Source organism: Papilio machaon, chromosome 15, assembly GCF_912999745.1.
Source record: "Papilio machaon chromosome 15, ilPapMach1.1, whole genome shotgun sequence".
NCBI classification, from domain to species: domain Eukaryota; kingdom Metazoa; phylum Arthropoda; class Insecta; order Lepidoptera; family Papilionidae; genus Papilio; species Papilio machaon.
Genome location: NC_060000.1, coordinates 2243546 through 2257204, shown reverse-complemented (window position 1 = coordinate 2257204; position 13659 = coordinate 2243546). Strand labels below are relative to the sequence as shown.

At 33.0% G+C, this 13659-nt stretch overlaps 2 protein-coding genes across 2 annotated transcripts; both read right to left on the bottom strand.

The window, feature by feature from the left end:
* Nucleotides 1-255: 255 nt before the first annotated feature.
* Nucleotides 256-3248, bottom strand: LOC106720907 (SET domain-containing protein SmydA-8). The gene is made up of 8 exons (XM_045681360.1): nucleotides 3147-3248; nucleotides 2753-2949; nucleotides 2243-2466; nucleotides 1397-1684; nucleotides 1064-1307; nucleotides 721-951; nucleotides 555-643; nucleotides 256-477 (listed from the first exon to the last, which is right to left on the bottom strand). Exons 1-8 carry the CDS (start codon nucleotides 3188-3190, stop codon nucleotides 256-258), a joined length of 1539 nt encoding a protein of 512 aa, XP_045537316.1. The 5' UTR covers nucleotides 3191-3248.
* A 720-nt stretch (nucleotides 3249-3968) lies between these two features.
* LOC106720906 (protein lin-54 homolog) lies at nucleotides 3969-13444 on the bottom strand. Its single transcript, XM_045681214.1, has 22 exons — nucleotides 13061-13444; nucleotides 12738-12885; nucleotides 12540-12625; nucleotides 12352-12459; nucleotides 11897-12146; nucleotides 11216-11334; nucleotides 11051-11120; nucleotides 10302-10435; nucleotides 10028-10127; nucleotides 9832-9914; nucleotides 9645-9719; nucleotides 9170-9281; nucleotides 8763-8855; nucleotides 8217-8311; nucleotides 7568-7888; nucleotides 6943-7083; nucleotides 6433-6529; nucleotides 5701-5908; nucleotides 5463-5574; nucleotides 5228-5370; nucleotides 4687-4906; nucleotides 3969-4028 (listed from the first exon to the last, which is right to left on the bottom strand). The coding sequence occupies exons 1-22, from the start codon at nucleotides 13106-13108 to the stop codon at nucleotides 4017-4019; spliced, it is 2775 nt and encodes a 924-aa protein (XP_045537170.1). The 5' UTR covers nucleotides 13109-13444; the 3' UTR covers nucleotides 3969-4016.
* Nucleotides 13445-13659: the final 215 nt, after the last annotated feature.

The window sequence follows — 13659 nt, the reverse complement described above, 5'->3', positions numbered from 1 at the left end:
TGGGTGAAATCTGAAAAAAAAAAAAAATAGGACTAGCACATTTTGCAGAAACCGTTACATAAGATCTTGCGCGATTTAATTTGGTTTTAAGAGATATAGCACTATGTATATGTAATGTTATTTCTTCAGGGTTAAATTGTAACATGACTATTCTGCACCGTCCACTAGATTTGGTGTAACTAAAATTTGAGAAAATCAAACAAAGGCATTAAAGTATATATTTGATTTTTAATTTTTAAAAACACATATACAACGTTAAATATTTCCATTAGTCGCATCTGAACCCTTATTTCTTCCGTTAACAAGGGATTTGCTCTCAGAGTGTAATCCCAACATAAGTCCCGATATAGAATTCTTAAGTGCTCTGTAATCCTCAAGCGCCTTTGAACATAATTCTCCTTCAGGTGAATTTCCAGGTTCGATCAAAAGCATTTCCAGGGATTTCTTTAAATATTTCTCAGCATCTTGTAACTCTTCCTGTAAATGAAATGTTCACATATGACACATATTTATATGTACTATATCAAGAAAAAAATAACTCGTATGACACTCACCAAATATTGGGATCCATTTATTTCTCGACCATCGAACAGCTTCTTAGCAAGATGTGCCTTAGTTGCGTGTAATTCGTAAAGGGTAATAGCTAAATGTAAAAAAAATATAAGTTGGTACTTCAAATACTTAAATAGTATGAAAGGAAAAATATAATCAATAAACTACCTTTAATCCTACATATCTTTGGGCTTATCTTTTCAAGAACAGGCAAGAGTTCTGTGCACAATTCTATTTTCCGTCTCATCATTTTCTTGGTTGGTCTAGGCTGGTTGTTGATGGCGTCTCTTAATATACCTGCTAGCCGTTGTTTAGCGTCCAATAGCAGATAATGATTTGGTGCCAGCACGAGCGAAATATTTTTGATATATTCTTCTAATTCCTTTTCATCTTTTTTATCTGTTAAAGATTTTAGTTGATATTTTTATGTCCAATTTTGAAGAATTTACAATATATAAATAACGTGTAAAAAATTATACAATAACGTGAATCTTACGTTAGCTAAACTTACTTATAACCGCCAGTTTATCCGAACAACATTGAACCTTATGGTTTATTTCGGACGATTCATATTCGGAACCGCAGCTATGACATGCCCATTTTTCGTTACTAATCTCGCTCATATATCCCGTTTTACATGCGGAACAAAGTGCCGAACTCATGTATGTGTCCATTTCAGTGACATCTTGACATCTTTTACAAGTACATTTAAAGTATTTTCCAATCAATAAATGTTGTTGTCGTATGAGTGTACCCTAGAAATAGTTACACAGTTTTAAAGAGACAGACAAGTATGCAAGAACAGAAAACTGTAAACCCATTAGAAAAATGTTAAAATCCATACTTTTAAGGGATCAGTATAATTATAGTATATCGTCTCTCCTTTCTTAATATCAGTGCTTGCATGGCAGACTAACACATTGCCATCATTTATTGCAACATGCGTGTTGGCAACACAGTCGTGCGCCATTAGCGCCGCCTTCAAATAAACCCCGCGAAGTATTTCTGAACAACCAATCGCCGGTAGCGGAGGTCCTCTAACTTCGAAACTGTTCACATCAATCGCAGCACACACCTTTTGAACTAAATATTTATCTTCAGTATTATCTAATAGTCCCAGGGATTGAATAAACTGTAATGTTATAAAAAAATGGTTAAATAATGGTTGGTAGTAAAAAGTGGGAAGAGACAAACTTTGGATGAATAGATATAACGATTTAAACAAATAGTGCGAATGCTTTTGTGAGATGTAGATAATATTTTGATATCATTATAATTTTAAGTTTAAGTTAGTCGAAAAAATAAAAGCATATAAGATACGAGTGAAATTAAAATAATTTTGAAGATGTAACGGCTTCGGCAGTACGTCATTGAAAATAATATACGAAGAAGATAGTTTATATCAATTTGTTTCTAATGTATAAAATAATACCGCTATTTGTGATTCGTAAATCTGCTTTTTGTCTGAAATTTTTGTAACAATTATTTAACTTAAGTGAATTATTTTTAAGCAATTTTCAGCAATAATTCACGAACATAGTCATATGGCGGATTCGAATGCACGATCTCGAAATGGATAGTCCGTGCTCTTAACCAATAAGCAGTCTTTGAGTACTTAACTGGTTCATCTTTAGCTTTGAAAATGTGTATTGTATAGATCTGTGGTACTATCAAAATAATAACACAATACCTTGTCAGTATTTTCACAGTACTCCCAGACGCTTGTTCCTTTTCTTTCATTCAAATGTGTTTCGAGGTGCAGAAACTCTTGCCAAGCTATTTTATCAATGTCCTTCTTTAAGACCGCTCTGAGCACTAGCAGGGAGCCTACATTTTGTACCATAGTCATAGGGTTCACGACCCGCTTTAATTTGAGAGTCTTGAAGAAGTCGCATTCAAATTCGCTGTGCCATTCTGAACGAATCATAGAAAAATAAGTTAAATAGATTTAAGAAAAATAACTATTTAAAAGTATAAATAATAATAATGTAAACAACAAACTCGCCAAATCGTGTCACCAAGCAGTCCAATGATGATTATATTTACTGTATGCCATTATTCATACATTTTACGGCTTAATTAAATAATTTAAATAGAATAATAAACAATTTTACTTTCATAGTCAGGAGAAAAATAATTATTTAAGAAGGGACTCGAATCATTTGGTCCCCTGAAGCGTCTTAAGATAGTAGTCACTTACTAACTAGGTTTTGCGGACAGCCATCTCCAGGGCAAATTGGAGCCACAGCGCACAGCTTACAGACGACGAATTTGCTCATAAGCGGCAAGTAACAGTTGTAGCAAATGAGCGATGTATCACTACTTGGTCCTAATACGAACGGCTTATCGCTTAGAATACTCTCGCCTGCTTTCAAATCCTTTGCCGCTACGATATACCTTCAAATGGAGCTTATTTTTATTGCAAAAAAGGTTAAAAGGTTTAATAACTACCAAGTCTATAGATACGACTTCATCAGTCTCAGTAAAAATGACATTTTATAAAAATTTTGTTGTTCGTAATATACAGAAAAATGGAACAATTCTACAACTTTGGATTAATATTTCTTGAAGTAAAAGTAAGTATAAAAACTAACCTTCCAAGTTGTTCAGAAACTTTTACCTCATATTTCGCACTCATATCGATATTTTGCTTTTTAATTTATTTAAAACAACATGTACCCGGCACACGTGAGGAATCAACCAGAGACGTGTAAATTATATTTAGCGCGGCATGTCGAGAGTTAATTTTAGTCCGCGTTTTGCCCGTTTGTTTTCACCTTTAACTCGATTCTAAATTATCGTCAAGAAAAAATTGTAGACAACTTTCAGACAACTTTGATACTCTTCAATTTAATTCGTTAATTTGCCTATTGTTTAAAAAGTAGTAAAAAAAACATTACACCAAAATAAAAATTGGATAAAAAATGAAGTTTTACGGCACCGTCATTTCTCCGTGTTGCATCTTTTAGGGTGGTATAAGGAATGAAATAAAACAAATTTAAAGGAAATAAACACCTATATTTATTACATTACACTGTACAACTCCGCCGCTCATACTTATGACTAGTAATATATTCAATATATATGTACAACTATATATCTTCTCTCATCAAATGAAACAAACCAAACAAATATAAAATCTGATACATTCACTAACATATGTACATATCAAAAACTCAATTCCATTAAAAGATTGTTTTTGATTTACAATTTTCATGTCAACTATTCATCCAACCAGTCTTTTCTTATCAATCTACATGCTATATATTATTATTGATTTATCAATAAAATATTGTCATTATGCTTATATAATGTTGATTTTTTTTATTTCTACAACATAATTGCACGATTGTACCCCTATTTATATATGAATATATTTTTCTTTAAATTGATTTCATATATTAACTATCACATTTTCTGTACATTTAAAAATTTCATTTAAATCCTTTTACAAGTCACGATTATCATGCAGGATCCTGAAACAAATTAAATCAACATAAAATTGTATGAAAATTAATCTAATTGGTGAGCCATTTTAATAAGTCACATTTGACACTTCATCAAAATCCAACAACGTAACCTTGTAACGGAGGGTATAAAATTTTTATTTTTTTGGAAGTTACAACTGCGCTAATTCTTACACTTCTTTACTTTGTTGCATCAGTTAACTTTTTCTTTTTAAACAATAATGATGTTAAAAAAAAATTGAACAAAGAACATGGATTCATAACAACTGAATTCTATTAACATATTTTTGAAGAGAGAATCGATTAATTTGCTTTAATCGATGTTTTTAAGAAGCTAAAATTGATAGATGTCAAATGTGGCCTATTAAATTTGCCCATCTATAAGTATGTATATAACACAATTGTTGTCTTTATAGACATTCAAATAGGAACGAATTATGGAAAATGACACAAAAAAATCTATATATATAAAAGAAAGTCGTGTTAGTTACACTATTTATAACTCAAGAACGGCTGAATCGATTTGACTGAAAATTGGTGGACAGGTAGCTTAGAACTAGGAGACGGACATAGGAACTTTTTATGTTGTGTGCATTTTTTTTTCCGCACGGACGAAGTTGCGGGTAAAAGCTAGTATAAGATAAATTCCAGTTACAAGACATGTTACCTCGTCTAGCATGATGAGAGGCGAGGTGTGGTGCGCGGCGCTGATGATGTCCTGAAGGCAGCGCGCGAACTCGTCGATGACGTCACGCACCGCGTCCGCGCCCCCCGCACCACCCCCCGCGCCCGCCGCACCGCCCCCCGCGCCGCTCTCCCCACCCGCCGCCAGCAGGCACTGGCACACCGCCTCCACCACCTCAGTAGTTATGAAGCTGCACGGCTGCCTAGCAAATATAAACACAATACATTACTTAAAAATGTGTCTAAAAAAATGACGATGAAGATTATAAAGGTCACCGCTCATTGGAAACACAGGTACAGTTAAATTAGCTTCTGATTTAGGATTGAATAACATATAACAAAATGTCACAATGAGAGCAAGATCAAATTTAATTTTTTAGCGTCCAACGACTTTTTACCAACGTGGGTAGGAAATAAACTCCGATTGTAAATAAAGGTGAGTAGTCACTTGAGCTAAAGGCGACATAAATTCACATCAAAAGAGGTTTTATGTTGAGTAATAAATGGTAAGGGTTTGGACTGACTTGAGCGGCAGTAGCGGCGGCGGGCGGAAGAGCGCCTGCACTGCACTGGGTATGGCGGGGGTGCGCCGCCGCGTGCGCTCCAGTGTCTCCTCCACGTTGCGACACCCAACGCATTTGCATATCGACGTGCACGCTATTTTCGCCTTTAAATAATAGAATAAAAAAATATTAAATTAAATAAACTAATTATCAAAACTTTCTTCAAACTATACTTGATAGATATTGAAAAAATTACCTCATAACATTCACAATAGTTTTTGAGACATCCACTTCGTTTACAATTACAGCCTTTATTGTGCCTCCGAATCATTTCCGGACCACCAACTTTTGCTTTACCAATTTTTGGTCTGAAAAAAAAAAAACACTTTTACTTATTTTTTTCTAATAATTGAACATACCTGTGCCATTAAAAAGCTGGTAAAAGTCAACTAATATTTCTCCTACCGCGCCTACTCAACCCACAAAAATCTCACCTGAAAGCATTAGGATTCCTATCAAGACAACCTCTAATAGCCTTCTGCCGCCTCTCCTCATTCTCAAGGTTATTGTGGCAGTTGTTACAGTTGCAGCGATTACAGAACTCGCCGTTGGCAAAGCACTCGCAATACAACTTGAGGCACTGCGACTTGGTGCAATTGCAAGCCTTGCGCAGGCGCAGCCCGAGCTCAGTCGACATGAACTCTGAAACATAACACAGATTATAAATATTATATTTTGTGCGACAATTTGTAAATTAAACTAAGAAAACGACTATCATCATCATCATCATCAGCTCACTATACATCCCCCGGAGGGGCTCGGAACCTACCCTAACTTAGGGGTGACTAGGTCATAGTCAACCACGCTGGCCCAATGCGGGGTGAATTCACACATATTATTAAATTTCTTCTCAGACATGTGCAGGTTGCATCACGATGTTTTCCTTCACCGTTAGAACGTCGGATAAATGTACATATGTAAATCGAAACTCGAAAACACATTGGTACATAGCGGGATTCGAACTCAGGACCTCAAGATTGCAAGTCAAATGCTTAACCCCTAAGCCACCGACGCTCTTTTAAAAAACGACTATAGACAAAGTTAATAAATAAATAATAAGCTTTTTAGTACGAATTACTTTTAAACATTGTTTTAGTTATTTAATCAAATAATAAAAATTAACAACATCGGATCGTTAATTAAATAAATATCAATATAATGTTTACCGTTTTCTGAGGCAGTTTGCGGCGTCCTCGGCGACTGGTACGCGTTCATAGACTCCGCGTCCATGCTCATCATGCTGCTCATCTGCTGAGAGTCCTCCTGTAACAAAAACACTCATTAACTATTGGTTTCCACTGTCCAAACTCTTGTACAAAACTTACCCTCATCCCTTGATTGGTTTTTTTACAACTCTTTTTTACGCTTGGCCGAATTAAATGCCAATTTCAATTTATTGTATTGGTTTTGACCTCAATAAATATGAACAGTAATTTTTCTTCGTACTTGAAAGAAACTTTTAACGTTACATTTTATCTGTATTTATTAGTTAGAACCGCTGCCAACTCCAACCGTAAGCGCCAAAATAGCAAAAATCATTTGTCTATTTTTACACAAAATATCACGACTTGTAGCCTGTCCATGTATAGACTTTAGTGATCGGGTTCGATTCCTAAATAACAGCAACCAAAGCTTAAAAATTCATATGTTCCCAAGTTAATAATTATTCGACTTACATGTCCAGATTGCACATCACTCGTACTCCTGTTGTCAGATTCCTTGATGAAGTTTGAGGGAATGACAATGAGTGGATGCTCCTCCTGACCGCTCAGCTCATGACAATCGCTCTTATCATTCACTTCATCACAATCAGAATACTGTAACATAAATTTAAAACTAGCTTTTACCCGCGACCCCGTCCGCGCGGATTAAAAAATAGAAAACGTGGTAAAAATTATCCTATGTCCGTTTCCTGGTTCTAAGCTACCTGCCCACCAATTTTCAGTCAAATTGATTCAGCCGTTCTTGAGTTACAAATAGTGTAACTAACACGACTTTCTTTTATATATATAGATTAATAAGTACGACACTTAATATTACTTCTTACTAATATTATAAATGCTAATGTTTAGATAGACGGAAGTTTATTAGAAGGTATCTCCAAAATGACAAAACAGATCTTGATGAAATTTGGCATACATATAGAACATAGTCTGGAAGAATACATAGGCTACTTATTAATTTATTTTTTTAATTCCGCGCAGACGCAGTCGGGGGAAAAAGCTAGTATTAGATAAATACAAACTGTATTAATATTAAATTCATTTATATTATAAGTACTTTATGTAAAAAATGGCTTACATTAACGAAATCCCGTTTATAATCAACTTCAACTTCTGCAATATTAGAATCATCCGCATCCATGTTCATTTCGGAATGCAATTCATCATGTACATTACTTTCCATATCTTCTATATTACTTTCCATGTTGGATTGATTGACTTGCATTTCTGACTTGATGTTGACTTGCATCTCCTGTTCCAACTCCTCGTTCCTCATCACTATGGCATGCAGAGCGGCTTTGGAGTCCATCTCCTCTTGCACTTCAGTATCCTCGGTATTTTGTGCAACTTCTGGTATCGGAGATATTGGTGCTAGAAGACTTTGTGACGATCTGCTCATCTGATAAAATATAGTTTTGATTAATAGGCTTGTACATTGTTTCAATTTAAAAAAAAAATAACTAGCCTTGAATTTAATTTAAAAAGAGGCCAAAAATAATTAATAATAATATTTTTGATCTTTTTAAATTCAAAGCTCGTTCACTTTTTAGTTATGAGAACCTGGATAGAAAATGGCTTTAAAGAAATTGTTATTTCTAATTTGTAACAACTTTAAAATAACTACTAAACTTTTTAGAAAGTTTTTTATTTTTTAAAGTCACAACTGAAACATTGGATAATTGTAGCTTAAGTTTTTATTATTAAGTAAATTCAATAAGTTGACTCACCGCACTAGATTGCACAGGTTTTTCGGCCAAAGTTGTAACTTTTTTATTAATTAAAGGACCTATCCTTACCAACTTGCGCTGGGGTTTTGTGTTCACTGAAAATTATATAAATTCACAAATTCAATTCTCACAATGACATTGTTTCCAAATGACTTTTCAACATTCAAATTTCAATTATAATTTTTAAATAGAGAAAAGAATTGTTCAATTTTCTTAGTGTCAATGTTCAAAAGTTTTCTAATTTCCAAAAGTATGAAATTCTTTTGGAATGTCAAATGAATTAATAATCATTTCGGATTCATATCAAGAAATAAACACAGATGGCGATAAATTTAATTTACAATCGTCAAATCAAAAAATCTACTTTTTTTAATGCAAGTTATAGCCAACAAAGTGGCCAGCTAGAAATACAATAAAACCTGCATAGTAAACTTATTGACACAAAAATTCAACGAAAAATTAATTTCATTCGGGAAACTATAAACTATTTTTAGATGCTATTCTCATAAAAGGTAAATATTTAATTAATAGGATGTCAGCACCAACCTTTGGTGACCGAGGAGGCTGCGCTGGCGACGAGCAGAGGCTGTGCCTGACAATTGTTCATCATTTTGTCTGATGACATTTGGATTAAATTACCTAAAAATTTCGTAACAAAAAAATTACCAATACGTCGATGAGTTTTATTAAAATAACTAAATATTCTATAGAGAAAAAAAAATGGCTATGCTAAAAGGATTTTCTTGACAGTTTTTCAAAATCATTAAGGAAAACTTAGTTAAATATTTAAAAATGTAATTTGCTGTAATCCGAATTTAATTGCAATATGAGACATTTATTAATAGATATATAAATGTGTGAAGAAATAGTGTTGTGTTAAGACCGCGCCCGTTGTTTCTGCCGACCCCGTTGTATTAGGGGCGTGATTATATTATTATAACATTGTACCTCACCCTTTGAATCAGTCAAGAGGAATGCTTTTGCCGGTACATTGATTGTTTGCGTCTGCAGCTTGGTCTTGACGGGTGCAGGATTAGAATTTGTAATGAGTCTGATGTACTGTATCTGTAAGAAATATTACATAGTTGTAGTTAGCAGTAGCCCGCGACTTCGTCCACGCTGAATTAAAAAAATCTAGTAATAAACATTTAAGTCGCCCAGAGATAGTGTCATAATTTTTCAAACCCAACAGTGAAATAATTTTTCAAATCGGTTCAGAAGCCTCCTCAATCAAACAAACAAACAGACAATCGAATTTTTCTTCTTTATAATAATTTTATATATAGAATGTTTGAGCCTATATACTTTTTTTTTTAGAAAATTTCGGTTTCACAATTTGTTTTTACAAGCGTCAATAAAAATACATTTTTTTTCATAAAAAGATCAAATGAATTTTGTCAAGTCGAAAATAGATTAATTAACACTTACACCTTTACCAGGAACATTGATTTGATGCAATTGAGTTCGTTGATTGTCCAAGACAACATTGCCATCTTTCATGACCTAAGTATAGAATAACATGGTAACATTAGGGAACAGTATTTCTTGTTTTTTTGTCAGTAACAATAATTAGTAAAGTAAATTTAAATATTAAAAATGTGTGACTTTCTCTTACTTGTGCTTTAGGAGGTGCTGTGGTTTTCAGTATGACATTTTGTGTCGGATTCGATGTTATAAGTACTTTCTTTGTTGTTGAACCTGAAAACAATCCAAATAAGTATTATTCAAGAGGTTTGTTTTTAATTTCTGCATAAATTAAAAAAAAGAAATAAAAAACAAACACAAATAAAAATAAGAATTTGTAATCGTACCTTGTGCTACTTGAGCAGCCTTTTCCGGTGACTTGAAGGCTATCAGTTGCTGTTTCTTGGTAAATTTCACTCCCGATTTCGTTGGTGTAGCTAATAGTACCTAAAAGGTTTGAGTAAGATATATATTGATATATAAAATTTGATTGTTTGTATGTTAACAAAATTTACATATTTTATGGACACATTATATTTACATTACTTATTAGAAGCAACATTTTGAATTTTTGACGGTCTATATTAATGTGAAAAAAAATGCTGTTAAATAATTCAATACCTTATTTCCTAGGGTAAAAGGCATATTTTTCTGTTGCACTGCAACAATCTGTGTCGGAGCTTTAGTGGAGGCGACGGGCGCTACTTTGGTCAGCAGGCTCTGTGAGTTACTACTCACTTCTAGGTTTGGTTGTCCTGGAATATAGGAATAATGTCTGGTTTACATTATGCCAGTACAGTAGTAGTAGTAGTACAGTAGGACAGTAGCGCTGGAATGTTTTTGGGACACCAGTTAGTGACATTATGCCAGTTGTATGCTGGCGCAGATTTTGAGCGCTACTGTACTGGCATAATGAAAACTAGACCTAAATATATTACTGACCCACTCAGTCATCAACTGGTCACTAATGGAGACCTTTGGCCTCTATACATGGACAAGCTATATCTATAAGATGTGATATTTTTTTCCTATTTGATTGCGACATTTTCGTGCCAACGTTTAATGGCGGAACATCAACAGACAACCATTTCAGTTAGAATGAAGCAAAAGCTATCATTTCCAAGCAACAATATATCCATCTTTAGAGATGATCCAAGTGTTAATTTTTTATTCAGTATCATTGTATAAATAAATAGCTTTTGCCCACGATTTCGTCCGCGCGGAATTTAAAAAAAAAAATATTACTTAATGCTTTTGGTAAGCTATTCTAATAGTATTCAAGTTTATTTTACATACAAAAATACAAATTTCTTCCCTTTAAATTATCAATCTTTATTTAGTGTAATATTTATATATTTAAAATAACATACCAGGTAATATTAGTTTAGTGATCACAGGTTTATTCTGGGTTGAAACAGTCTTTGCTTGAATCAGTTGCGCCTGAAAGTTTAATACATTTCATATATTAATATATTTTACGTGATTCAAAAAAAACGTACTCTGGCTAAGAAGCCATATAGAAAATTTATACATACTTGATCTCCACTAGTTGTACGTAGATATTGTACCGTGGGCACAGAAGTGCCTCCCGTCACCAGTTTCAACTTCTGTGCACCCGTTGCTGGCATCATGACAAGCTGTTTGCCTATTTGAGCTGAAATACAAGTATTATTTATTCTTAAAAGCAAGAAATTTTTAAATTAAACAATCTTAAATTCAAGAAGAAATGAATAATATCTTTAGGATGGAAACTTTTATTACAAACAATTTGAATTTTTCATTAACGTTTAATCAATTAAGATTAATATTGTGGCTTGTTTGTTTACTTATTACAATTATTAATTGATAATTGCTCATATTTCTTTACAAATTCACATAAATCTTCACAACTGTATCAATTCTATTTACATTTTTGAAAATATGGAAAAAAAAAGAAAAACACTACTTGGGACATAAGAAAAAAATTGTATTTTTTTATGTCCCGAGTAGGGTTTGACGAAAGGCAGGTGGCTGGCCGTAAAAAAATAAGCCAAAACTGTGAAGTTTATAAAACCTTGTGTGCTGACCCCACGTGAGTGAGATAAGGCACGGGAGATGATGATGATGATTTTTGAAAATATTATTTTTAATACTACATATAAATATCATATTTAATACTATTTATAGCTCGAGCATACTCTGAAGTAAGTAAAATATAATAAAACAGGCATACATACTTAATACAGTGTTCCCTTTATTACTTCCTTGCATAACACCAGCCAATGTAACTTTCTTCAGAAAACTATTATTTAAGGTACTACTTTTGCTGGTGAGCACTGTTAATGGCTTAGGAGCTATTGCATACTGTTTGGCCGGAGTGAATGGTTTGGCAAGCGGGCCAGGCTTGGGTGCTATGGCTACTTGACGAGGTGCTGATGTGTGCACTTCCTTTTCATTCTTTTTTGTTCGTGGCGGTGATATTTCGCTCTGTAAATTAAATAATTATTAAAGCATGTAAATGCTGAAAAATAAATTTTGTATCACATTTTTACATCCATGAAACAATATGTTTCAAACCTTTCTTAGAAAAAAAAAGATGTAGTTTGTTACATTGTGATATAACAATGCAGCCATATATAATTTATCCAAAATTTAGAAGAAAAAAATAATAATAATTGGAAATAGTAACAACCTTATGTGTGGCCACTTTTGATAGTGCTTGTTCTTGTTTTGTTATCTTTTGTGGTAAAGGTTCAATCTGAATAATGTTATCTGCTTGAGAAGTTATTATAGTATGCTCCTATAAACAAAATAGATATTATTTCTTAGATTGTTGTATTAAACATATAAAAATCAAATAAATGTATGAATTCTACATACATTTGAGCTAACACTAGTTGTCATAATATTACTGTGATCTTCTTGCTCTGCGTACTCCTGTAGAGTAAACTGTTCTCCCATGAAATCTAAAAAAAAGATCATGTATGATTTAAAAAAAAATTTAATACCATTTTTAATTTGAAACACAATTTTTTCAACTTAGATCTCTGATATTATGATAGAAAACTATGAGACTACCTATGATTTCTTCACTTCCTGTATCCATTAGCATGGGTTGTTCTTCAATGTTTTCAAAATCCATTGCAATTCCTGCCTCATGGCCACTGTCTTCTAGAGTTATATCTGCCTGACTTACGACTGTATCTTCAGAATGCCCAAAGTCCACCTAAAATGCAGTACAAAAATTAAATACAAGAAATAACAAAACCAAAAATAATTTAACGAGATATGTTCCATACATAATAAAGTAGTGCATAAAATTACAAAATGTATCAACAATAAATAAATACATTTAGGTTGATATCAAAAAATATAAAGTGGCTAAAAATATTTGTACTCACTCCCATAGACCCATCCAAATTCAAATCGTCACCCAAATTGTGATCCATCTTGGAAAACTAACAAATCAAGTTTTCTTATAAATTTACTACTGTGCAATCTCCACATTGACCGCCAAAAAGCGCGAAAAATCAAAAAGATATTTAAGTTCAAAAGAGGCCGCCATTTTAAGTTGTCAAAATTCACCGTCCCTCATACAAATAGCCACGGTTGAGCACAAATTGTCAATCACAAACTATTATTGTTTAGTAAATTTTGAAGTCAATTTAGCATTATCATTATTCAACAATTAACATCGAATAATATGTTAGTAGTTGCACTGTATTTTACAACTGTAAAATGAAATCCTTCCTTAATAAATATATTATTTTTGTGGAAAATCCTGATGGCGCTTCTTTCAATTTTGTAAAGCTGTCAAACTTGACCAACATTGCGAAATCATAATTACAACAACATAGAATATGCAAAACGTAAACAACGAATAGAAAGCTAGATGCGTTCATTTTTAATGAAACTTCAAAAAAAAAACTAAATTTTATTCTTTTTATTATATTATAATATTAAATCATTTGATAATTTTTTTAAATCTGAGAGCATTATT